The sequence below is a fragment of the Aethalodelphis obliquidens genome, unplaced genomic scaffold, assembly GCF_003676395.1.
Source record: "Aethalodelphis obliquidens isolate GAN/ISIS:26980383/991018 unplaced genomic scaffold, ASM367639v1 scaffold62, whole genome shotgun sequence".
NCBI lineage: Eukaryota > Metazoa > Chordata > Mammalia > Artiodactyla > Delphinidae > Aethalodelphis > Aethalodelphis obliquidens.
The window spans coordinates 9,091,818-9,114,241 of record NW_020838006.1 but is presented as its reverse complement, the minus strand read 5'-3'; the positions used below and the strand labels follow the sequence as shown (position 1 = coordinate 9,114,241).

Below are 22,424 nucleotides of genomic sequence, written 5' to 3'. Positions count from 1 at the left end.
GGCCCGGCTTCCCGGTCCCCACCTCTGCTCTCCTCCCCAACCCCCAGGAGGGGCGGGGAGAGGCGCTGGTTGGAGGGCCCAGGGGGCGGGGGCGGGGGCGCGGGCGGGCCGGGGGCGGAACGGAGTCCCGGGAGCACCTCTGGTGTCCTCCCTCCTCAGTCCATTCGGGGCCCTCCCCTGTACTCCTCTCGGACCCGAGGCCGCCCGCGCTGTCGCTGCGGACGAGTGTCCCGCGGCGCCCCCCTCCCGCCGCGCCGTCCGTCGGGCATGGACTCGGGCCGGGACTTCCTGACCCTGCACGGTGAGTACTCGGCCGGCTCGCGGGGGGACCCCGCCTGGGCCGACCTCGAGGAAGGCCGTTCCCGGCCCAGGATGGGGGACCCCCGGTTCCTCGGCCGCCCTCCGCCCCGCCCCGGGCCCGCCCCTCGTCCCTTTTGTCGCATGGAGGAAATCTCCACCCGGGACTGCCGGGCGCAACCCTGGGCGTTTCCAGGCTTGTTCCCCAGACCCGGCCGGTGGGGAGAAGGGTGCGAGTCTGAAGATTTCCCTAAAGACGACCCCCGGCCCTGCCGCCTCGGGGACTCCCCCTCTCCCTATCCTAGTCACGGACGGGTGGGCTCCAGGGTCCGGCGCGCTCGGAGGGACCGAGGAGGAAAGGAACCAGCATCCACGAATAACTGAGTTATCTTCGCCCAGTCCGGGCCGCCCAGAGAGGCTCCCCAAAGCCCAGGCGTGCCTGGACCGCGTCAGGCAGCGTAGGTGTGGCGGGGTGGGAAGGCTGGGGCGAGGAGGTGTGCGAGGTGAGGTCGGGCCGCGCCGCAGTAACTGCCCAGCGCAGAAATCCTAGTCAGCGACGCCCAGACTGGGAGGGGCAGCCCGATCGCCCCCATCTGCGCACCCTCCTGGCCGGACAGGCCTGAGTCTCAGCTCTAACTGCCTGCTGCTACCCCGCTTTGTCCAGCCGAGCTCTGTCTTCTCCGACCGACCGGGAAACAGTCTGGGCCAGCTCCTCGCCCTATAGCTGTCTCTCCAGGAGAGAGGGCAGCCGCGGGCTCTGGACTGCAGGGACTGGAGGTCTCCTAGCTGCACGGGGGCCCCCAACCTGGACCTGGAATCTCTTTGCTCCAGCCTGGGGACTCACCCACTTTTAGCGTGCTTTGCCCTCCTGCGCCCCAGGTCATCTGCCAGCTCAGCAAACCCTGCCTCTCTTGCACCAATCACCGCTTAACCCGATCTCCCTCTGTTTTCTAGTACCTCTGGAGTCCTTTAGTGCCCACCACCTATCCACCTAAACCATGCATGGATATAATAGAAGGGAAAGAGAAAGCCAGAGCCCTCCAGCTGTCCACTAGAGACCCTCTGGAATTCAGGGACACTCGGAGACGTTCCTTTCAGCCAGTGCCCAGTCTGTCTCATTTTCCTGGTTGTCCCAGATCTGGTCCCCATGGCCCAGAGAGACCTTGCTCAGTGCCCAGAGCTGTTACCCTCACACAAGTAGCCTCAAGGCAAACTCTTTCAGGGTCATGGGATCCCTGCCCTTTCCAGGGCTCCCTCTTCTCCTCTCAGGACAGAGGTGTCTCAGTGCTCCTGCCACCCTGGCAGGAAGGGCGGCTGGGCAGCTCAGAGGATCACAGTAGAGATCTCTGCTTTCTCTCTCATCATCCCTTAGCTAGTGCTGTGTACCCTGCAGACTGCCACCTCTTCCGTGCCAGCTTCACATTCAGACCTCCTACAAGCCCTCTGATCGCCTCTGGCTACAGGTGTAGCCTCAGCTCATGTTAGAATGGGCCGCATCCTCAGGCATCTGTGCCTTTGCCCAGTCTCTGTCCCTGGGCAGCCCTGGTATCTTCCCTGGAGAGGAAGCCACGTGGAGGCTCATTCAGCGCCTCCCAGTTTTGTGGCATGGGCTTGGCAGCCCTGGTCCATCGTGTTTGAGACCTGCCTCCCAAGTGCCTGACAGTCCAGCTCTTCCTGCGGAGCTGGCAAGAACAGTGCGATCCCAAGCTGTCTCCCTGAAGGCCCTGCTGCTTCTAGCTCATCACCCAAAATTACGTCCCTTAACTGACTTTTGGTCCCCCTGCAAACCATATCAGCAAGCAAGAATCTGTCAAGGAGAACTGGTGGTGGAAGGGTGTAGTCACTGTGCCCTGTGCTGTTCCAGGTTGTTCACACTTCCACTGGAGAGTCTGCATCTCTTTCATATTTGGGGTCCTCTAGCACTGGACACACATTCTGGCTTGGGCAGTTGGGGGTCTGCTGCAGAAAGGCTCCCTCCATTGGCCTGGGGGGGTATGGGGGCCACCTAGATAAGAGATGTCCCTTCTGTCCTCGCCCCAGATGCATGCAGAGGCACTGTAGTATACAGACATGGATTATGGAAGTAGACTACCTGGGTTCAAGTCTTAGCTTTTTCATCTTAGACAAATCCCTTGACTTCTTGGTCCCTCAGTTTCCTCATCTGTAAAATGGGGGATGAGAACACTACCTCCCTCATGGATTGCAGTAAGGATTGAATGAGCTAACACATACAAGGCAATAATGAGAACAGTGCCTAGTCAGCAGGTACAATGTTCCTACAGGGGGCCCACCCCCCAAGTGACCACGTCATGTGAGTACTTTGTGAGATGAGGGGGAATAAGGTAGTCCCTAACCAGGAAAAAAGTGACCAGAACCCTTAAGAATCAAAGGGCTCCTGGGGAATTCCCTGTCGGTCCAGTGGTTAAGACTCCATGCTTCCACTGCCAGGGGCCGGGGTTTGAGTCCTAGTCTGGGAACTCAGATCCTGCAAGCCATGCAGTGAGGCCAAAAAAAAAAAAAAAAAAGAAGAATCAGGGGCTCCTTCTGGTGCTTCTGAAGCCCTCAGGCTGACGCTGTAGTCCCCTGGCCTCCTTCCCTACCCTGCTTCCTTTGCTTGCTCCATTCTAGCCAGGTCTGCACTGGCTTCTCCAGCAGGTCCCCAGATGTACCCAAAAAGACCTAACTTCCCAAAGCTCTCCCCTCACTGAACACATCCACCTCCACCTACACTAACTATTCAAACACTGAATCCCTCCCGCCCCACTGTAAAACCTGGCATTAGTAAAAGTGCAAGGTAGGGTGTAAGAGGGGCCTCATCTTGGTCCTAGGTTCCAGTCCTGGGTTCCAGTCCTAGCTTTGCCTCTACTTACATTGTGACCCTGAGCAAGTCCCTTTGCCTGTCTGGGCCTGTTTTCTCATCCACGGGAAAGCAATACCTACTGATAGGGGATGTTGTGAGGATAAAGCACTAGTGGGCAAAGGAATTCTAGGTTGGCAAAGAAGCCAGTACCCCCAAGAGATAACGGTTCCAGATCCATCATAGCAATTTGGGGTAGCTAGACCACTACCCTCCTCAATTATGTTTCAAAGCTGTCTGTCCCTGGGATTCCATGCCCACACAACACAGACACACACTGATCCACACTGATCTTAACTTTTTTGTGCCCTGGACCACTTTGGCAGTTAGGTGAAGCCTGTGGACCCCTTCTCAGGATCATGTTTTTAAATGCATAAAATAAAATACATAAGAATTCAAAGGAAGCAAATTGTATTGAGATGTGATTCTATCCATAGGTCCTCGGGGAGTCCTTGGCCCTCTGATTAAACCATTAAACCATCACGTGGTTTCTCTAAAACAGAGGTTCCCCTTACAATCAGCTCCCTCAGCTCCAAATGAAGAACAATATTTCTGTGCCCATATTCCAGCTCACCTACATTAACACACATTCTCATGATTTATTTTTCTCCGAGGTGTGACCTTAGGCAAGTTGCTCTGCACTTCAGTTTGTTATTATTGCTGTGCTTGTCTGTGCTAATAACTGGCTTTGCCAGTGACTCACTGTCAATGCTGGTGACTGGAGCTGCGGTGAGGCGAGTGAAGGAACTATTCAGAGGCGGAGAGTAAAAGAGAGGAGTGAGTCAGGCCTCTGGGTGGTGTCCTGACCTTGGCACACAGTAGGGGCTCCGTAAATAATTGCTGGGTGAATGAAAAGCAAGACGTAACTTACATGAAAGGGCCCACTGTTCCGAGCACACTGGCAGCACAGTTTCATATGGAGTTGGAGTCCTCCTCACCTATTTATCAAAGCAAGCCTGTGTTAATGGACTCATTTTTAAGACCAGCATTTTTTCAAGAATTCCATTCGCATTTGGAGCCTTGGAGATTATCCCACTCAGGTAGCGGAACTCTCAGAGAAGGAAACAGGCCTCCCTGAGGTTTACATGTGAGGCAACAGCCCGTTGAGTCACAGTGGATTCGTTGAGGAACTGAGGTAAAATATTTGGCGGGTTCCGCTGTCCGGCCCGGGCTCCATCCCCGGCTCCTTCCTATCCCGCCCCACCCGGTTGTCCGCTAGACTCTGCAGCCCAGGCTGCCGCCCGGCCGGGCTTACCTCCCGGCTCAATCTTGCCCAGTCCTCCAGTCCTCTGCCAGGCCTCCAGCTAAGCGTTTAGAATTCGCGGCTCAGGCTCCGCCCCCTGGTAGGACTGCCTCCACAGTCGAGGTTCCGCCCCTCCCTGCCGGAAAACAAAAGGCCTTTGCAGTGAGGGACCCTCCCCCGGTTTGTCCCCTGGGCCCTGGCTCCGCCCCCGGCCGTCTTCCTGGCTACCTCTGCCCCACGTCGCCTCGCAGACTCGGCTCCTCCCGCTCCCCATCTCTTTGGCTCTGGCTCCACCCCAATCCGCTTTCTGGGCTCTGACTTTCACCACTGATCTTCTTCCCGGGTTATGGATTTGTCCCACTTCACCTCCCGGCTCCGGTTCCTCCTCCTTCTCTCCCCGCCTTGATTCCTCTCTCGCCGCACCTCCTGGGGGCATCGGTCCTGCCCCTCTGGAACTGTCCCTGCCTCCTAGGGTATGGCCCCGCCCCTTCAGCAGAGATTTCTGTATCGCCCCGCCTCTAGAGCCATGGCCCGACCCTTCACTGCCCCGCCCCCACGGGTTCTAGCCCCGCCCACCCACTCCAGGTCTCCGCCCCTGCTCCACTCTAAGGAGGCCGTTCCGCTCCTAGGGCCAGGGCTGCCTTCTGGACGCCACACTGTCCCGGGCCAGGCTCAGCGGGCGGCGGGGGCACTTCGGAACGTCATGCAGTGCCTGGGGGTCAGGCGCCGAAGCCGGAGCCAGAGCCGCTCCAGAGAGCTCTACCTGCAGGAGCAGAGCCTCGAGGTGGCAGCTCTCAATGAGCAGAGGCTGGGTAAGGGATGCAGGGCGCCCCCCCCACCCACCCCCCCCCGCCGAGATCTGCGGAGGCTGGGAAGGCAGCTGGGACAGGACTCAGACTGTATGTTCCTGATCTCGGGGACTGGACCTGTATAGTTCTGTGAGTGTGTGACCCACGGTGGGGCTGTGTTTGCGGGCATGGCATGTGGAGTGAGTACTGGGGGCGGGGATTGGTTACCCTGCGCCTTGCCACCCCCAAACCATCCTGTTTACAAACCTAGTGGTGATTCTGTCACTTGTATGGTAGTGGGGGCCACTGTGCAACAATAATGATATGCAATGCTGTGTAACCAAGTGGCACCAGTATGACAGTGTGTGATCCAGGGTGATGCTGTGTACCGTGTGTGACTGTGGGTGACCCAGGTGACTGAGTGATTCTGTCATCTCTGTTATGGTGTGTGTGTTCTGTGGGTGTTCTGCTGTTACTCTTTGTGGCAGCATGCCCCTGAGAGGTGGCTGTATAAGGTAATGTTTTCTAGCATTGGCCTTGTGGGCAAGCTTCTGAGTCCCGACTCTACCATGTAACTTCCTTGAGCCTCCGTTTCATCATCTGTAAAATGGGAACAATGATAGTGCCTTCCTCACAGGGTTGTTCAAGGGATTAAATACATGTGCTAAGAACAGGATCTTATTCAAACATGAACTATTATTATTATTATGGTGACTGCTATTATTATGACGACAATGATGTTCTGGCACTGTACGTTGTGTGGCTGTGTGTGACTCCATGTAATAATATGTGTCACCGTGTGTGGCCCATTGTCTCTTCCCGGTTGTGTATGGCAGTGTGTGATGAGTACGGTGGTGTGGTGTGTGTGACTGTGTATGTGTGTGGCTATATCTGTGTAGCTGTGTATTGCTGTGAGTCCCAGACTCAGTTTGTTTCCATTAGGCCTCACCCTAGGTACATGGGCAGGGCTCCTGGCACCGCCCCCACCGTCAGCCTCCTATTAGCACTGTAGCCCCTCTGTACTCCCCATATGTGCCACTAGCCTGGGCAGGTTGATGAGGCTGCAAGGTCGACCCAGGGGCCCCTGAGCTCAGAGGCCCCTCAGCACCACCCTCCCGCAGGAGGAGAAGGTGCTTCAGCTGAGTGAGTGGGGCTGAGCGAAGGGCCCATAGACCATCTGGGTGCTAAGGGAGCAAGGGAGGGGGGGCGGGCAGCCCAGAGGCCTCAGAAACAAAAGGGCCTCAAATGAGGCTCAGAGATGGAGGTGTCTGCTTAGGTCACCCAGCGGCCTGGAGGGCCACTAATATCAAGACCCACCTTGGGACCGAGGTCTGTGTTCTGGAAGCCATGTCGGCAACCAGGGGACTTATCTCTGCCTGACCGCAGACAGGGCCACAGTCTGGCTCCAGGACAGGATGAACATGTCATCTGCTCACAGCCTTTTCCAGAACCAGAGGGTGGGGCTCACCTTCCGCCCCTGTGCGCCGCCCCTCCCCCCATCTGTGCCATGCGCAGTGGCTTGTCCTAATGCCCTAGCCGGGGAGGGGCGGTACAGCCAGAAGCCAGAGGGTAAGGAGATGACCCCCTGCCAGCTGACCTCAGCCTCGGAAAGGACAGTGGAATCCCCCAGCTGAGCTGAGGCTGCTCTCTCCTCCGGCGGCTGGGAACTACCCTTCCCGGCCTCTGTCTTGAGCCCCACAGACACAGCCACCAGTTGAGGACATCCTGCAGGAGCCCCCTCCTCCCTCAATGGGCCTCCCCTGGGGCTGGAGGGAAAGTGCTGACACTAAGGCAGGGGGTGGAGAGAGCTGGGACCAAGGTGGGGGAAGGTCACATCAGACTGTCACCTCTGAGGAGGTCTTGAGACACCTCCTTCCCCAGTGCTGTTGGGGGAACAGAGGCACAGAGAGGGAAGGAGGTTTCCTGAAGCCATGGGTGTGGGGGGCTGTTAGCACGTGCCTGTGTCTCCATTGGAAGCAGGAGATTGGGGAGGGATAGGGGGTGGGTGGCTGAGGCCCGGGGAAGTGGTCCAGAAGATTCTGTAGGTCCTGAGTGTGTGTGGAGCAGGCTGGCTGGGGCATAGGGAGTGGGGTCATGGATAAACTGGGAGAGCACATCAGGGGTTGGGGATCTGGGTTCAGAAAGGAAAAGCCTATAGGCCTAGGCACAGGCCCCTCCGACTGGACCCACACGGTCCCTGATGCCACCACTCTGCTGAAGCAGAAGGATAAAGACTGCTGAAAAGCCACAGAGTTTTTGTTTTGGGGCCAGAAGTGAGGTGAGGTAGTCCATCGGCTCTGAATAGAGCTGGCTGCTGGACTCCATGTGGCCAGGGTGACAGGCTAGGGTGGTCTTTTGGTCCCAGCTTCCTTCAGGTCACTCTGACCCCTAGGAGGAGCCCACTAAGTCTTTCAGAGCCAGGCCATTTCCTAGGGGTCTGGTCACCCAGGAACCAGGTGTTCTTGAATTAGCTGCCCTCTCTTTGTCCATTCAGCTGTGGGTGGCAGGTCATAGTGTATAAAGTGTGGCCTTGAGTGGGTGGGTGTCCAAAGGTTTACGTGGCCTCAGCTGGCAACACAGATGCCTTCCTGGAGAAGGCAGGGCTCCAGAATCAGGTTGGAACAAGGGTGACGGAGGGAGAAATGAACAGAGAGCTGAGGATGAGGCTGGTGAAAAATGGGCTGAGAGGGTCCAGTGGTGGGCATGGCCAGCATGGAGCCTGGGGCAGCAGGGACCCTAGAGGAGGTAGCATCTTACCAGCTCTGCCCCCTAGGTCTACAGGATGACAAGGACCTACAGGCACTGCTGAAGGGCAGCCAACTCTTGAAGGTGAAGTCCAACTCATGGCGGAGAGAACGCTTCTACAAGCTGCAGGAGGACTGCAAGACCATCTGGCAGGAGTCCCGCAAGGTCATGCGGACCCCAGAGTCCCAGCTGTGTGAGTGCCCTGGGCTGCAGGGGGAGGGGCAGCGTGCTGCACCTGCACTTGGTTGGGGAAACTGACACTGGTTAGGGTGGGGTGGGGCTGGAGGTCAGTCGTGGACCAGGACCAAAGGTAGGAAAACTGAGGCCTGGCCTGGTGGGGCAGAGGTTGGTCATGCAAACAGGACCAGATATGGGGAAACAGCCTGGCCAGGGTTGGGGAGAGGAGCCAGTTAAATCACTGATAGGGAAACTGAGGCCTAGCCTGGGCTAGAGAGGGCAGTCATGGACCAAGGACCACAGATGGAGACGCTCAAGCCTTTTGGGGGTGGGACTCCATAGCCATGACCACAGATGGGGAAAGCCGGGCTCCCAAGTAGGGAGGGAGCTAGACAGTGTTGCCTGAATTCCCAGGTAACCACCCGGACATTTGTGGGAAGGAGGGAAGGAGGGAGGACTAGGGCCCAGGTGTGGTGAGGCCCAAAGTCCAGGGACAGATAAGGCCCTTCCAGGTAGCAGTGGCCAGGATGTGAGGTGGGGCTGCAGGAGGCAGCTCCTCCCTGGGCTGGGACCAGAAAGAGACCCTGGGGTGGAGCAGGGCTGGGACTTGCACAGAGAGGCCTTGGCTGGGCAGCTCCCTTGGGGTTGTGGACCTGAGGGCTTTCTGGAAGCTTTAGAAAAGGTCCAAGACGCCAAAGCTCAGGCCTGCAGATGGAGAGTGCCCCCTGCAAGGTCTTAGGAAGAAAGTTCTGCCACTGCTGCTGCCCTTTTCCACAGAATGCCCTAAGAATCTTGTAAAATGAGAGGCTCCCTCTGCACCTTTACTTGGTGGGAAAATTTTAGACCAAAGCTATCCAAAAGAACTTTCTATGATAATGGGAATGTCCTGTATCTGTGCTGTCCAATATGTCAGCTACTAGCCACCTGTGGCCATTGAGCACTTGAACTGTGGCTAGTGTGACTGAGGAAATGAATTCTTTTTTTTTTTGGCTGTGCCACTGCACGGCATGTGAGATCTTAGTTCCCCGACCAGGGATTGAGCCTGAGCCCCCTGCTTTGGAAGTGTGGAGTCTTAACCACTGGACCACCAGGGAAATCCCACAAATTCTTAATTTTACTGAACTTTAACTAATTTATATTTAAATAACCACGTGTGGCCCAGGGTACAGAAGGATCACTGCAGCTGGATTTCTCACACAGTCCAAGTCCCTGGAAATCCCTCACCCATTCACCTGCCCTCGGCTGTAGAGATGGGGCAGGCAGGGTCAGCCCACTGGCAGGTCTCTGGGGAGTGAGACCAGACACAGGTGACAGGGCCCAGGTGGGAAGAGGGCAGGAGAAAAGGGAGGGGCAGCCCGCTGAGGGTGTCTCAGGAAGGGTCTGCCAGGCCCCAGGATACTGGACAGAAACCTGAGAAGGTGTTGCCTGTGGCAGGTCAGAGGGGAGGCAGGACAGGAGCAGGGTCCGAGAGCCCGGCTGGGTCCTGGGGGCAGTGGGCCATGGGAGGTCTGAGCAGGGCAGGGCAGGGTGGGAGGGGATGGAGCCTGAAGCGCTCTCAGGAAACTACCCTGCGTGCCTGTTGGCCACGTAACACAGGAGTGACCTGGCCCTTGCCTCTGTCTGTGGCTCCAGCCAGGTTCCTTCACAGGCCTCTGCCCTGATATGGGGTTTCCTGTTAGACGCTGGCGGTTGGCGGCACCGTGGGAATGGGGCATCATACTGTCTGAGCCCTGGGGACTCCTGGGAGCCCACCCCCCAGCCAGTACACGTGCATGGTTCCCAGTGTGAGCCAAGCACTTGGCGGGGGTGGGCAGGGGGCAGACTGAGGAGTGGGAGATGTGGGCCTTTCCAGACCTGAGCTGGTGAGCTGGGAACCTCATACCGGCACAGCTGGGAACACAAGGGCAAGAGGAACCTCCCGGGCAGCAGACCCAGTGTGAGCAAAGGTGCAGGGGCAAGAACAAGGAAGGGCCGTGAGTGAGGGGGCTGCACCCTGACAGGAGGGGCCACAGGGGCGACAGGTTGGGGGTTGGGCACCAGGTGCGCTCTGGTGAGGAGCATGGCTGGAAGAGGGCTTTTTCCATGTCAGAGACCCAGAGACAGGTCTGGGCTGAGCATGCCCATCGGGCTGCTTCCCTCCTCTAAGTGAGCAGTGAGACTGCCCTCCACTGTGCTCCCCCCCCCCGGGGAAACTGAGGCCAGGAGATGGGGGTGGGGAGCAGTCCCCAGTTCTCTTTGCCTCTGCTTCCTGGTCCGGAAGTTGCCCCCATCCCGACGCCACTAGCCTCCCTCAGCTCTGGTTCCCATAGGCAGACAAGGATTATCATCAGCAGGGAAGGCGTCTGGATTCTTTCTCCGCTGCCCAGGCTTCCTGTTTCCACTCCCAGCCTGGGGCAGCTACAGCTGGTGTGGGACCTAGAGGGACACGGGAGGTTGTGAGCGGAGCGATTCAGCAGGGATATCCCCTGCATCCCACATGGCCCAGGGTTCGCGTGTCTCACACCTCAGAGCCTGCTTCCTGGACAGGCACATGCCACACATCTGGGGCCTGCAGGTGGCCAGGAGGCCACCACCGGGAAGGACAGGCAGGCTCTCAGCCAGAGCTGGTCTAGACCCAGGAAAGATGGACGTGGATGGCTCAGGATGGGGATGGGGATGGGGCAGGGGCAGGGGCAGAGCCTGGCTCCTGATGCGGGGAGGCCCAGCATGAGCCCCTCCCAGCCAGGCCAGGGAGGGCACCTTGGGGTTTCAGGCAGGTGAGCAGGGCCTTGCTGCTCCCTAAAGCTTGGAAGGTTGGGCTGTGACAGGACAGCCCCCGTCCCTGGTTCCCAAGGGCAGAATGATGTCATCTCAGACCCCCAGGGGCACCCTCCAGTCTACCTCTTGGGATCCTGGAGCACCATTCCTGCCAAGGGGCTCCCTGAGATCAGGACACACAGATACATGCAGGGCAAGGCCCTGGCTGCTCCCCTGACACAAGCACTTCCCCCTCTGTCAGGAGAGGGGCCTGGAGGCTCCCATGGCTGTCTTGAGGGAGGCAAAGGGCCCAAAGTCAAGCACAACAGGAAAGTGTGTGGCCTCCTCTCCGTCACAGGCCCCAAGCTCCAGAATGGTCTCTATCTCTGTATGAGAGCCCTGCCCTGCCCCACTCCTCTCCCAGGGGCCCTGCTTCCTCCCAGCACAGAAACAGGAGGCCTGGGACCCTAGGTGCCCTTCCCACCCTAAAGTCAATCTCTCTCTGCCTGGGCGTTTCCACTGTGCACGCTATAGCTGTGTCTCGTTCCTTCTCCACCTCAGCCTCTTTTTGTCCCCCGCTCTGCCCATCTTCCTGCCCCTCACGGCTCTCTCTGCCTACCTCCACCCCCTTCTTGCAGTCTCCATCGAGGACATTCAGGAGGTGCGGATGGGGCACCGCTCAGAGGGCCTGGAGAAGTTTGCTCGGGACGTGCCTGAGGACCGCTGCTTCTCCATCGTCTTCAAGGACCAGCGCAATACTCTAGACCTCATCGCCCCATCGCCCACGGAAGCCCAGCACTGGGTGCAGGGCCTGCGCAAGATCGTCCATCACTCAGGCTCCATGGACCAGCAGCAGAAGCTGCGGCAGTATCCTTTTGGTGGCAGTGGGTCCAGGCCCAGCGGGTGGGTACTGGCTATGGTCGTCCCCAGGACAACCTGGGTATGGAAGACACGCAGCTTGGGCCATCATACCAAAATACCATAGACTGGGTGGCTTAAACAACAGAAATTAATTTTCTCACGGTTCTGGAGGCTGGAAGTCCAAGGTCAGGGTGCCAGAGGGTCGGGTCCTGGTGGGAGCTCTCTTCCTGGCTTGTAGATGGCTGCCTTCTTTCTCACTGTCTTCACATGGCAGAGAGAGAGAGAGAGAGCGAGCACAAGATCTCTGGTGTCTCTTCTTTTTTTCTTTTCTTTTTTTAAAGATAAATTTATTTATTTGTTTATTTTTGGCTGCATTGGGTCTTCGTTGCTGCCCGCGGGCTTTCTCTAGTTGTGGGGAGCGGGGGCTACTCTTTGTTGCAGTCCGCGGGCTTCTCATCGTGGTGGCTTATCTTATTGCAGAGCACAGGCTCTAGGCGCACAGGCTTCAGTAGTTGTGGCAGGCGGGCTTCAGTAGTTGTGGCACACGGGCTCAATAGTTGTGGCTTGCGGGCTCTAGAGCGCAGGCTCAGTAGTTGTGGCACACGGGCTTAGTTGCTCCGTGGCATGTGGGATCTTCCTGGACCAGGGCTCGAACCCGTGTCCCCTGCACTGGCAGGCGGACTCTGAACCACTGCACCACCAGGGAAGTCCCTCTGGTGTCTCTTCTTTTATGGGCACTAATCCCATCATGAGGCCCCCACTCATGACCTCATCTAAGTCTCTCAAGGCCCCATCTCCAAATACATCACATTGAGGGTCAGGGCTTCAACATATGAATTTGCGAGAAAACAAAGGAAGCAGGGAGGGTACTTGGAGCCCTCTTTGGTCTACTCTGACCCAAGGGCCAGACAACAGTGCAGCCCCCTGAAGTCCCTCATCCCCCCTAGGTAACCAGCATGGAGTGGGGAGGCTGAGGGGAGCTGCCTGCTTCAGTGGGAGACCTAGTCTCAGATATTTTAATGTTTCCTAAAGTTAACTGCATTTTTTTCCTCTGGGAGTTTGGGAGGCCATGATACACTCCCACTTGCCCCCATATCCTGTGCCACTCTTTGGGGAGTCATCACGTTCCCCCAGTCCCGGTGTGCAGGCCAGCCTGCGGGCTTGAAACAAATTCACTTCAAAGTCCAGGTGCACAGCAACACAGTAGTCTATGGTTCAAAGTGATCAGCCTTCTGGTATGTAGGATTAGGGTGGAACCAGCACCGGCTCCTTTTTTTCTTTTTAAATGACAGCTTTATTGAGATATAGTTCACATACCATATAATTCATCCACTTAAAGTGTACAAGTCCATCTTTTTAGTGTATTCAGAGTTATGCAACTATCACCCCCAAAAGACACCCCATGCCCTTTAGCAGTCCCCATTTCGCCACAACCCCCCAGCCCTAGACAACCACTAATCTACTTTCCGTCTCCATACATCTGTCTTTTCTGGACCTATTATATAAATGGAATCATACAGTCTCTTGTGACTGGCTTCTTTCACTTAGCATAACGTTTTTAACGTTTGTCCATGTCATAGCATGTGTTTGTACTTCATGCCTTCTGTTTGCCTAATAGTATTCCACTGTGTGGCCATTCCACATTTTACTTATCCAATCAGCAGTTGATGGACATTTGGGTTTCTGCTTCTCTGAATAATGCTGCTGTGAACATTTGTGTATAAGTTTTTGTGTGGACATATGTTCTCATTTCTCTTGAGTATATACCTAGAATTTCTGAGTCTTGTGGTGACTATATATTTAACCTTTTGAGGAAATGCCAAACTATTTTCCAAAGAGGAAATTTACATTCCCACCAGCAGTGTCTGAGAGTTCTGATTTTTCACATCTTCACTAACCCTTGCTATTATCTGCCTTTTTTTTTTTATTATAGCCATCCTTGTGGGTTTGAAGTGGCATTTCACTGTGGTTTTGATTTGCATTTCCTTGATAGCTAACGGTGTTGAGCATCTTTACATGTGGTTATTGGCCATTTGCATATCTCTTTGGAGAAACAGCTATTCAATAGATCCTTTGCCCATTTGTTGTTGTAAAGTTCTTTTTTTATGGATCTATTTATTTTAATTTTAAATTGTGGTAATATATACATAACATGAAATTTACTATCTTAACCATTTTCAAGTGTACAGTTCAGTAGTGTTAAGTACATTCACATTGTTGTGCAACCATTTCCAGAACTCTTTTCATCTTGTAAAACTGAAACTCTGTACCCATTAAACAGTAACTCCCCATTCCACCCTCCCCCAGGTCCTGGCAACCACTGTTGTACTTTCTGTCCCTATGAACTTGATTACTCTTAAGTTCCTCATATAAGTGGACTCATACAGTATTTGTCATTTTGCCACTAGCTTATTTCACTTAGCATAATGTCCTCAAGTTTCATCCATGTTGTCACATGTTAGAACTTCCATCCTTTTAAATGCTGAACAATATTCCATTGTATGTATATTACCACACTTTGTTTATTCATTTGTCCATTAATGTACACTTAGGTTGCTTCCACTTTTTGTCCATCATGAATAATGCTGCTATGAACATGGGTGTACAAGTATCTTTCTGAGGCTCTGTTGTCAATTCTTTGGGGTATATACCAAGAAGTCAGATTGTTAGATCATATGGTAATTCTATTTTCAATTTTTTTGAGGACCCACTATACTGTTTCCTATAGCATCTGTACCACTTTACATCCCCACCAACAGTGCACAAGGGTTCCAGTTTCTCCACGTCCTTACCAACATTTGTTATTTCTTTTTTAAATAGGTCTCTTACTGTGGTTTTGACTTGCATTTCCCTAATGATTAATGATATTGACCATTTTTTAATGTGCTTTTGTATATCTCCTCTGGAGAAATGTTTATTCAGATCTCTGGTCCATTTTTTTTTTTTTTTTTTTTTTGGCGGTACACGGGCCTCTCACTGTTGTGGCCTCTCCCGTTGTGGAGCACAGGCTCCAGGCACGCAGGGTCAGCGGCCATGGCTCATGGGCCCAGCCGCTCCACAGCATGTGGGATCTTCCCGGACCGGGGCACGAACCCGTGTCCCCTGCATCGGCAGGCAGACTCTCAACCATTGTGCCACCAGGGAAGCCCTCTGGTCCATTTTTTAATTGAGTTGTCTTTTTATTATTGAGTTGTAACAGGTTTTTTTTTTTTTAATATTCTAAATATTTTAAAAAATATTCTAATATTTTAAAAATATTCTTATCAGATATACGCTCTGCAAATAATTTCTCCCATTCTGTGGGTTCTTTTCTTTTTTTGGTGGTATTCTCTGAAGCACAAAAGTTTTTAGTTTCAGTGAAGTCTAATTCATTTACTTTTTGCTTTTGTTGCTTGTGTTTTTTGATGTCACATCTAACGTAAAGTCACAAACATTTACTCATATATTTTCTTCTTATAGTTTTAGCTCTTGCATTTAGGTCTTTGATCCATTTTGAGTTAGTTTCTGTGTATGGTGTGGTGAGGGATCCAACTTCATTTTTTTTGCATGTAGACATACAGCTGTTCCAGCACCATTTGTTGAAAAGACTATTCTTTCTTCATTGAATCGTCTTTACACCATCTTCAAAAAATCAACTGACCATAAATATGAGGGTTTACTTCACGACTCTCAATTCTCTTCCATTTACCTAAATGTCTCTTCTCACACCAGAACCACAACGTTTTAGTTACTGTAACTTTGTACGAAGTTTTGAAATCGTGAAGTGTGAGTCTTCCAAATTTGTTCTTTTTTTTCAAGATTGTTTGGACTGTTTTGGGTCCCTTGAATTTCCATATGAATTTGAGGATTGGGTTGTCAATTTCTGCAAAGTAGCCAGCATGACTGTGATAGGTATTGTGCTGAATCTGTAGATCAGTTTGGAGAGTATTTCTCATTAAACAATATCAAGTCTTCTTTCTGATCAGCAAATATGGGGTATCTTTCCATTTATTTAGATCTTTAATTTCTTTCAACAATGTTTTGTGGCTTTCAGAGTATAAGTTATGTATTAAAAGAATTTGTATTTTTATTCATTTTGATGCTACTGTATGGAATTATTTTATTACATTTTCTGATTATTCATTGCCAGTGTATATCCAACTCCTTTGGGGGACACATTTTGAACCCTGTTAGCTCCCTTTACTGTGTACTTTTCAGCATTTCAAAGACTTTTAAGTGTCTTTTCTCAAGGCTATGTCTGCCTGATTTTGAGCTTTCTTTTTAAAATTTTAATTGTTATTTATTTTATTTTTGGCCATGCCTCGAGGTATGCGGGATTTTAGTTCTGACCAGGGATTGAACCTGTGCTCCCTGCAGTGCAAGTGCAGAGTCTTAACCACTGGACCACCAGGGAAGTCCCTGAGCTTTCTTAAAAGCCCAATTCTGTGGCACTTTTGTGATAGTCACTCCTTTTGCACAGGCATGCACTTGGACAATCTCATGGCCTCTGCAGGCTTCTGCTGCCCAGACCTTGAGATCATAAAGCCATCCCAGCCTGCTGAGAGCAGTTGGCACTGGGCCCTCATGCTTGGGTGTACCACTCTGAACTTGATTTTTTAACCTGGAATTCTACTATAATTTTTTTAATGTAAATACACATATTTACATAAAACATACATATATATAAATAAAGGTTTAAAAATATGGGTAGGTTAGAATAAAATTTTAATCTTTAATTTTTTCTGGCTGCATTTCATTTTGCCTAATGATACGTTTGCTAAAAATAGTGGAGATTATACATTTGTATCCATTTTCTGTGTAACATTATATCATAATTATTTCCCTGTGTTAGTATAGTCTCCATAAACAGCTTTATTAATGACTGTGTACTATTCCACTGAATGGATGGACTATAAATTAGTGATCCATTCTTTTAGTGTCAAACATTTCATTTCCTTCACCACTATGAATAACATTGCAAAGAACTATGTTCATAAAACCTTTCAGTATTTAGAAGTATTTCCTTACCAATGGATTCCTAGAAGTGGAATTACTGAGTCAACTGATGTAACAGGTTAAAGCTTTAGCTATCCCTCCATCACTTTCCTAAGGGTTGTACTGATTTACTTTTTGCCCACGTGATGGATTTGAGTGTCCATTTCACCTCACCCTTACCTGCACTAGGTAATATACTTTTAAGTTGCTAAATTTTAGTTTAAGAAATTGCATCTCATTTCCAAATTGTTAATAACTTTGACTAGTAATGTTTGCGAAAGGTCAGTTTATATCCCTTTCTCATTTAGTTATTAGGGTCATCATACTGTTTTCTTTTTAATTAATTCTTCAAAGGCTTTGCTGCAAATGCTTCCTCCAGTCTGTCAGATAGATGACTTTAGTTTTTCTTTATTTAATCCTCAGAATTTTAAAAAGTTTATATGGCATGATTTATGTTGTTGTTTCTTTTGTGATTTCTTCTGAAGCCTGCTATCATGTTTTCATTGTGCTCATGAGCTCCCATTGTCTTGTTCTATAGTTAGCTCTCTGTTTTCTGTGGACTGTAGTGTGCAGCTCCTCCTTCTCTAGTTCTTAAGGTCAATTCTGATGGGAGAGATAGAGGGAATGGAGAAGTGGAGGCCTAAGTGCCCCAATCATGACACCATGATCCCGGCTTTGTTTTTGCATGTGATGTCCCCACCTTCTGATCAGTGGCTTGAAATTTGCTGTTTCCTACTAAATAAGCCTCAAGTGCTTTCGTCAGAAAGCACTATATACTATATAGTGTATAGTATAATTATATGCTATATAGATATATACGATATCTACAATTGGGTAACAATTATATACTGAAAGGGACATACCTTGAAATGTTAACAGTAGTTACCCCTGGGTGATAGGATTATGGGGGCTTTGTTTATTTACTTTTCTGCATTTTCTAAATTGTCTGTAATGAACCCTTTTAGAGTGAGAAAAGAAATGTTTTTGAAATTTTGAAAGGGTTCAAAGCCAGAAAACAGGAAAAAGACTCCTTCACTGGATGTCACATTTCCTCCAAAGAGGCCACCAGGTCTTCCCTCTGAAATGAGGATATGCCAAAAGTCAGGCCTGTGGGGAGCTGTGTCTACAGGGGACCTCAGTCCACCTGGGCCCGGGAGTTGACCCTGAGCTTGAATCATGGCTGTGGCTGGGACCTCGGGGGTCCCAGGGCTTCTGGATTCTTTCCTTACTTCTTGCCCAGCTGGATTCATTCCTGCTTGCGAAAAGCTGACAAAAACAAGGACAACAAGATGAACTTCAAGGAGCTGCAGAACTTCCTGAAGGAGCTCAACATCCAGGTGGACGACAGCTATGCCCGAAAGATCTTCAGGGTGAGGCAGGATGTGAGGGCTGGGTCTGCCTGGCAGTGTGTCCTTGACTGCAGCCCGAGACCTGCTCTGAACCCTGCCCACCTGGCGTCCTGGCTCTGCAGGAATGTGACCACTCTCAGACAAACTCCCTGGAGGATGAGGAGATCGAGACCTTCTACAAGATATTGACCCAGAGGAAGGAGATCGACCTCACCTTCAAGGAGGCTGCGGGCTCGGGGGAGACCCTGTCGGTGGATCAGTTAGTGGTCTTCTTGCAGCACCAACAGCGGGAGGAGGCGGCGGGGCCTGCACTGGCCCTCTCCCTCATTGAGCGCTACGAGCCCAGCGAGATGGGTGAGGGCCTATGACCTGTAGTCCCAGGGCCACACAGGGTGGGGAGACCCCTGGGGAGACGGCAGCCCAAGAGTAGGGAGCTGGCGGGAAGGGGGCACCTCAGCCAGGCCCAGAGCCCCTGGTCAGTATTTCTCTGCCCCAGGAAAGCAGATGGGAGGCAGGGACCCTCTCTTGGTTCCTCCTTCAGGGGATTTGAGGACTCCTCCCCCAGGAAACGGAGAGAGAGAAGGCTGGAAAAGCAGGCACTTTTCCTGCCTCCCTCTTTGTGCCCACGCTGGCCACAAAGCTTTAAGACATCAGATGGGGCCCAGTCCTGGAGAAGGAGGAGATGAGGCCCTGCCCTCAGGGGGGGCCTCACAGCATGGGGGACAGAGGAGGAGACAGGGCCCCACCCTGGGATAGTCACGGTCTGCTCAAGAGACTCGAGCTTAGCCGCTTCCAAGAGGTACCGAGGACCAGCTCAGGACGGGAGGCAGGAAGAGTAGGGGGGAGGTGAGTGCGGGGAGGGGGAGTGGGGGGGCCCCTCACCCCAGAGCGGCGGCGCCAGCCTAGGGCTCTGACGGGCGCCGGCCTCCCGCCTCCCAGCCAAGGCGCGGCGGCAGATGACCAAGGACGGCTTCCTCATGTACCTGCTCTCGGCCGACGGCAGCGCCTTCAACCGGGTGCACCGGCGGGTCTACCAGGACATGGGCCAGCCGCTCAGTCACTACCTGGTGTCGTCCTCTCACAACACCTACCTGCTGGAAGACCAGCTCACGGGGCCCAGCAGCACCGAAGCCTACATCCGGTGGGGCCGGGAGACCTGGGCATGATGGGGCGGGGCCGGGCGGGACCTGGTCTTGATGGGGCGGGGCGGGGCGGGGCGGGGCCGGGCTGAGCGGGACCTGGGCAGGCAGGCGGGACCTGGGCGGGGCCCGGCCGGGACCGAGGGGCCTAGCCGCCGTCCCACTCGCAGGGCGCTGTGCAAAGGCTGCCGCTGCCTGGAGCTCGACTGCTGGGATGGACCCAACCAGGAACCGGTCATCTATCACGGCTACACCTTCACCTCCAAGATCCTCTTCTGCGACGTGCTCAGGGTCATCCGGGACTACGCCTTCAAGGTGGGCGCGCTTCTGGGCCTGAGGAAGGGGATGCTCGGGCCCACCCACCCCTCCTAATCCGCCCTTGGGCCTCCAGGTGTCCCCCTACCCCGTCATCCTGTCCCTGGAGAACCACTGCAGCCTGGAGCAGCAGCGTGTGATGGCGCAACACCTGCACACCCTCCTGGGCCCCATGCTGTTGGATCGGCCACTGGACGGGGTCACCAGCAGCCTGCCTTCCCCTGAGGTGCCCGATGGGGTGGGGTGCCCAGAGGAGAGGGCAGGGGACTGGCCGGGAGGCCCGCTGCGTCTTGACCAGCTGCCCCTCCACCCTTAGCAACTGAAGGGGAAGATCTTGCTGAAGGGGAAGAAGCTTGGGGGGCTTTTCCTCCCTGGAGGGGAAGGCAGCCCTGAGGCCACTGTGGTGTCAGACGAGGATGAGGCTGCTGAGATGGAGGATGAGGCAGTGAGGAACCAAGTGCAGCACAAGTCCACGGTTTGAGCGGGGGCTATGGAGCGAGGAGGGGAGGGGGGCCCTACCCCACCATCCCCCTCCGTCACACTGTGGGGTATTTGTCTTGTCCGGGTTCTCTGTGGCTGTCACTCAGACCCTCTGCCCCCTCTCTCTGTCTCCCTCTCTGTTCTCTCTGTATCTGGGTTTCTGGCTCTCTCAGTGCCCACCTGCCCCAACCTCTGAATCTGACTTGGGCCTCCCCATGGCCCCCAGGAGGACAAGCTCAGACTAGCAAAGGAGCTCTCAGATATGGTCATTTACTGCAAGAGCGTCCACTTTCTGGGCTTCCCCAGTCCTGGCACCCGTGGGCAGGCTTTCTATGAGATGGCATCCTTCTCCGAGAACCGTGCCCTCCGACTGCTTCAAGAATCAGGTGAGCCCGGCCCTGTCCCCCCAGGGTGCTGTCCATCTGTCTGACCACCTGAGCTGGCCAGGGTCAGGACTGGCTCCCACCCCTCCGGACGTCACCCAGAGCTGGCACCCCACGCTGTTACCAGACAGAGCTGGTAGGGAGGGGCTTGGACTCACCAGGAGGCCTCCGCTTCTAATGCGCCCACACCCCCCTCAGGAAACAGCTTTGTCCGCCACAATGTGAGTCACCTGAGCAGGATCTACCCCGCCGGGTGGAGAACGGATTCCTCCAACTACAGCCCTGTGGAGATGTGGAATGGGGGCTGCCAGATCGGTACGGGCTGGCTGGGGCTTGGAGGAGGCCTGGGTGAGGGTTTCCGCCTGGAGGGCCACGGGTCAGGAGCCTCTGGGGACCCAGGCAGAGCCAGATGCAGGGATTTGTGGGCTCAGGAGCTGGTAATCTCAGTCTGGAAATATCCCCCACCAGCAAATACAGCGTCAGAAATCCCATTGTTAGCACACTTGTCCTTTGAATTCTGGCACCAGAAATGGAATGCAAGGTTGGTGTGGTGGGTCAGTTAGGGTGGCAGGAGGGCAGTAGGCATTGAGTGATCCTGGACCCTGCTTCTGCCTCACCATGTGACTCTGGGCCTCAGTGTACCCCAAGCAGGCTGGGCTATGGGGCCCCTGAGGCCAGCCCACAGCCTGTGACTGCTCTGTCCTGCCTGTAGTGGCCTTGAACTTCCAGACACCTGGGCCAGAGATGGACGTATACCAGGGCCGATTCCAGGACAATGGGGCCTGTGGGTACGTGCTGAAGCCTGCCTTCCTGCGAGACCCCAACTCCACCTTCAACTCCCGTGCCCTGGCTCAGGGGCCCTGGTGGGCTCGGAAGCGGCTCAATGTCAGGGTATGGCCAGCCACCGGAGGGACAGATGCCATGGGCCTCCCTTCCCCCTGGCTACCATCCTGAACCCTTAACTGTCTCCCGCCATTCCTCAGGTCATCTCAGGGCAGCAGCTGCCAAAAGTCAACAAGAATAAGAATTCAATTGTGGACCCCAAGGTGACCGTGGAGATCCATGGCGTGGGCCAGGACGTGGCCAGCCACCAGACCGCTGTGGTCACCAATAACGGTACGTGCTGGGCCTGGGCTGGGCCCGGCTTCTGGAGCTTGTGTCCATGCTGTTGACATGGTGCCTGCACCCCTAGGTTTCAACCCATGGTGGGACACAGAGTTTGAGTTCGAGGTGATTGTGCCTGAGCTCGCCCTCGTGCGCTTTGTGGTGGAGGACTACGATGCCTCCTCCAAGAATGACTTCATTGGCCAGAGCACCATCCCCTTGAACAGCCTCAAGCAGGGTGAGTGTTTGTGGAGGGAGGGGACGACTCGCGGGGAGGCATCTCTTGGGAAGGGGCCGGCTATTCCTCAAAGCATCCTCCCTAAGTGACCAGAACTTCCGCTGTGCGCCCCTCCCCGCCCCTCCGCCTGCCAGGATACCGCCACATTCACCTCCTGTCCAAGAACGGAGACCAGCACCCGTCTGCCACCCTCTTTGTGAAAGTGGGCCTCCAGGACTAGGCTCGGGGAGTCTGGTGAGGGCTGCCCCGAGCGGACCAGGCCCTCTGTCCACATCTGGGGGGCAGGACAGGGGCTGCTCCCAACCTCTCGCTCAGAGCTGGCAGCCCCGCGCTGCCCTCAGCTCCAACCTACTGTCTGTGTTGCTGCCTCTCGGGAGCCCAGGAGCTGGCCCAGTCCCTGGAGCTGTCCTCAATTCCGTTAGGAATGACACTGCAGCCCGCTCCATCCTCCAGCCGGGCCCTAGGTTGAGGGTTTTTATAAAAATCATAAGACTAAGTACTGTGGTCTCTTTACCTGGACACTGGAAAAATCCCTGTAAGGCATGCGTGCGTGTGTGCATGCCCCAGAGCACTGGAGCCCCAGCACCTCACTCTCCACTTCTCCACCCTCACACTGGAGCAAGGGGGGACATCTGTCCCCCGGGAAGGAGGGACCAGCAAGAAACAAACCCCTGAATGGCGGAGGGTATGGAGGGCTCAGTCTTTGGAATGCCACGGCCGACCCCTCCAACCCCAGAG

The 22,424-nt window shown here is 54.0% G+C and overlaps 2 protein-coding genes across 4 annotated transcripts in view; one reads left to right on the top strand and one right to left on the bottom strand.

Moving 5' to 3' along the window:
* DLEC1 (DLEC1 cilia and flagella associated protein) overlaps positions 1-4,881 on the bottom strand; it is a 104,696-nt gene extending 99,815 nt beyond the window's left edge. The window contains exon 1 of the mRNA XM_027088100.1: positions 4,026-4,881. The gene's annotated coding sequence lies outside the window, so the exon portion shown is untranslated. The remainder of the gene's footprint in view (positions 1-4,025) is intronic.
* On the top strand, positions 152-22,183 carry PLCD1 (phospholipase C delta 1). Of its 3 annotated transcripts, XM_027088132.1 has the most exons (16): positions 164-301; positions 5,027-5,209; positions 7,959-8,123; positions 11,482-11,710; positions 17,919-18,048; positions 18,150-18,381; positions 18,967-19,168; positions 19,337-19,481; positions 19,558-19,707; positions 19,798-19,956; positions 20,188-20,347; positions 20,543-20,659; positions 21,057-21,235; positions 21,328-21,460; positions 21,537-21,686; positions 21,821-22,182. In XM_027088132.1, exons 1-16 carry the CDS (start codon positions 268-270, stop codon positions 21,904-21,906), a joined length of 2,454 nt encoding a protein of 817 aa, XP_026943933.1. In that variant the 5' UTR covers positions 164-267; the 3' UTR covers positions 21,907-22,182. The 3 variants fall into 3 exon arrangements, 2 of the variants coding, with proteins under 2 accessions (XP_026943932.1, XP_026943933.1); XM_027088131.1 differs by lacking the exon at positions 5,027-5,209 and having other exon boundaries at positions 152-301; positions 21,821-22,183; XR_003428996.1 differs by lacking the exon at positions 21,821-22,182 and having other exon boundaries at positions 168-301; positions 21,057-21,132; positions 21,537-21,655.
* Positions 22,184-22,424: the final 241 nt, after the last annotated feature.

Bases quoted from the DNA above. Each gene is read 5' to 3' on its own strand.
- PLCD1 (XM_027088132.1), top strand. From the start codon at position 268: ATGGACTCGGGCCGGGACTTCCTGACCCTGCACG. The intron at 20,348-20,542 runs GTGAGCCCGGCC...CACCCCCCTCAG, and splicing joins CCGACTGCTTCAAGAATCAG to GAAACAGCTTTGTCCGCCAC. The intron at 20,660-21,056 runs GTACGGGCTGGC...TCCTGCCTGTAG, and splicing joins GAATGGGGGCTGCCAGATCG to TGGCCTTGAACTTCCAGACA.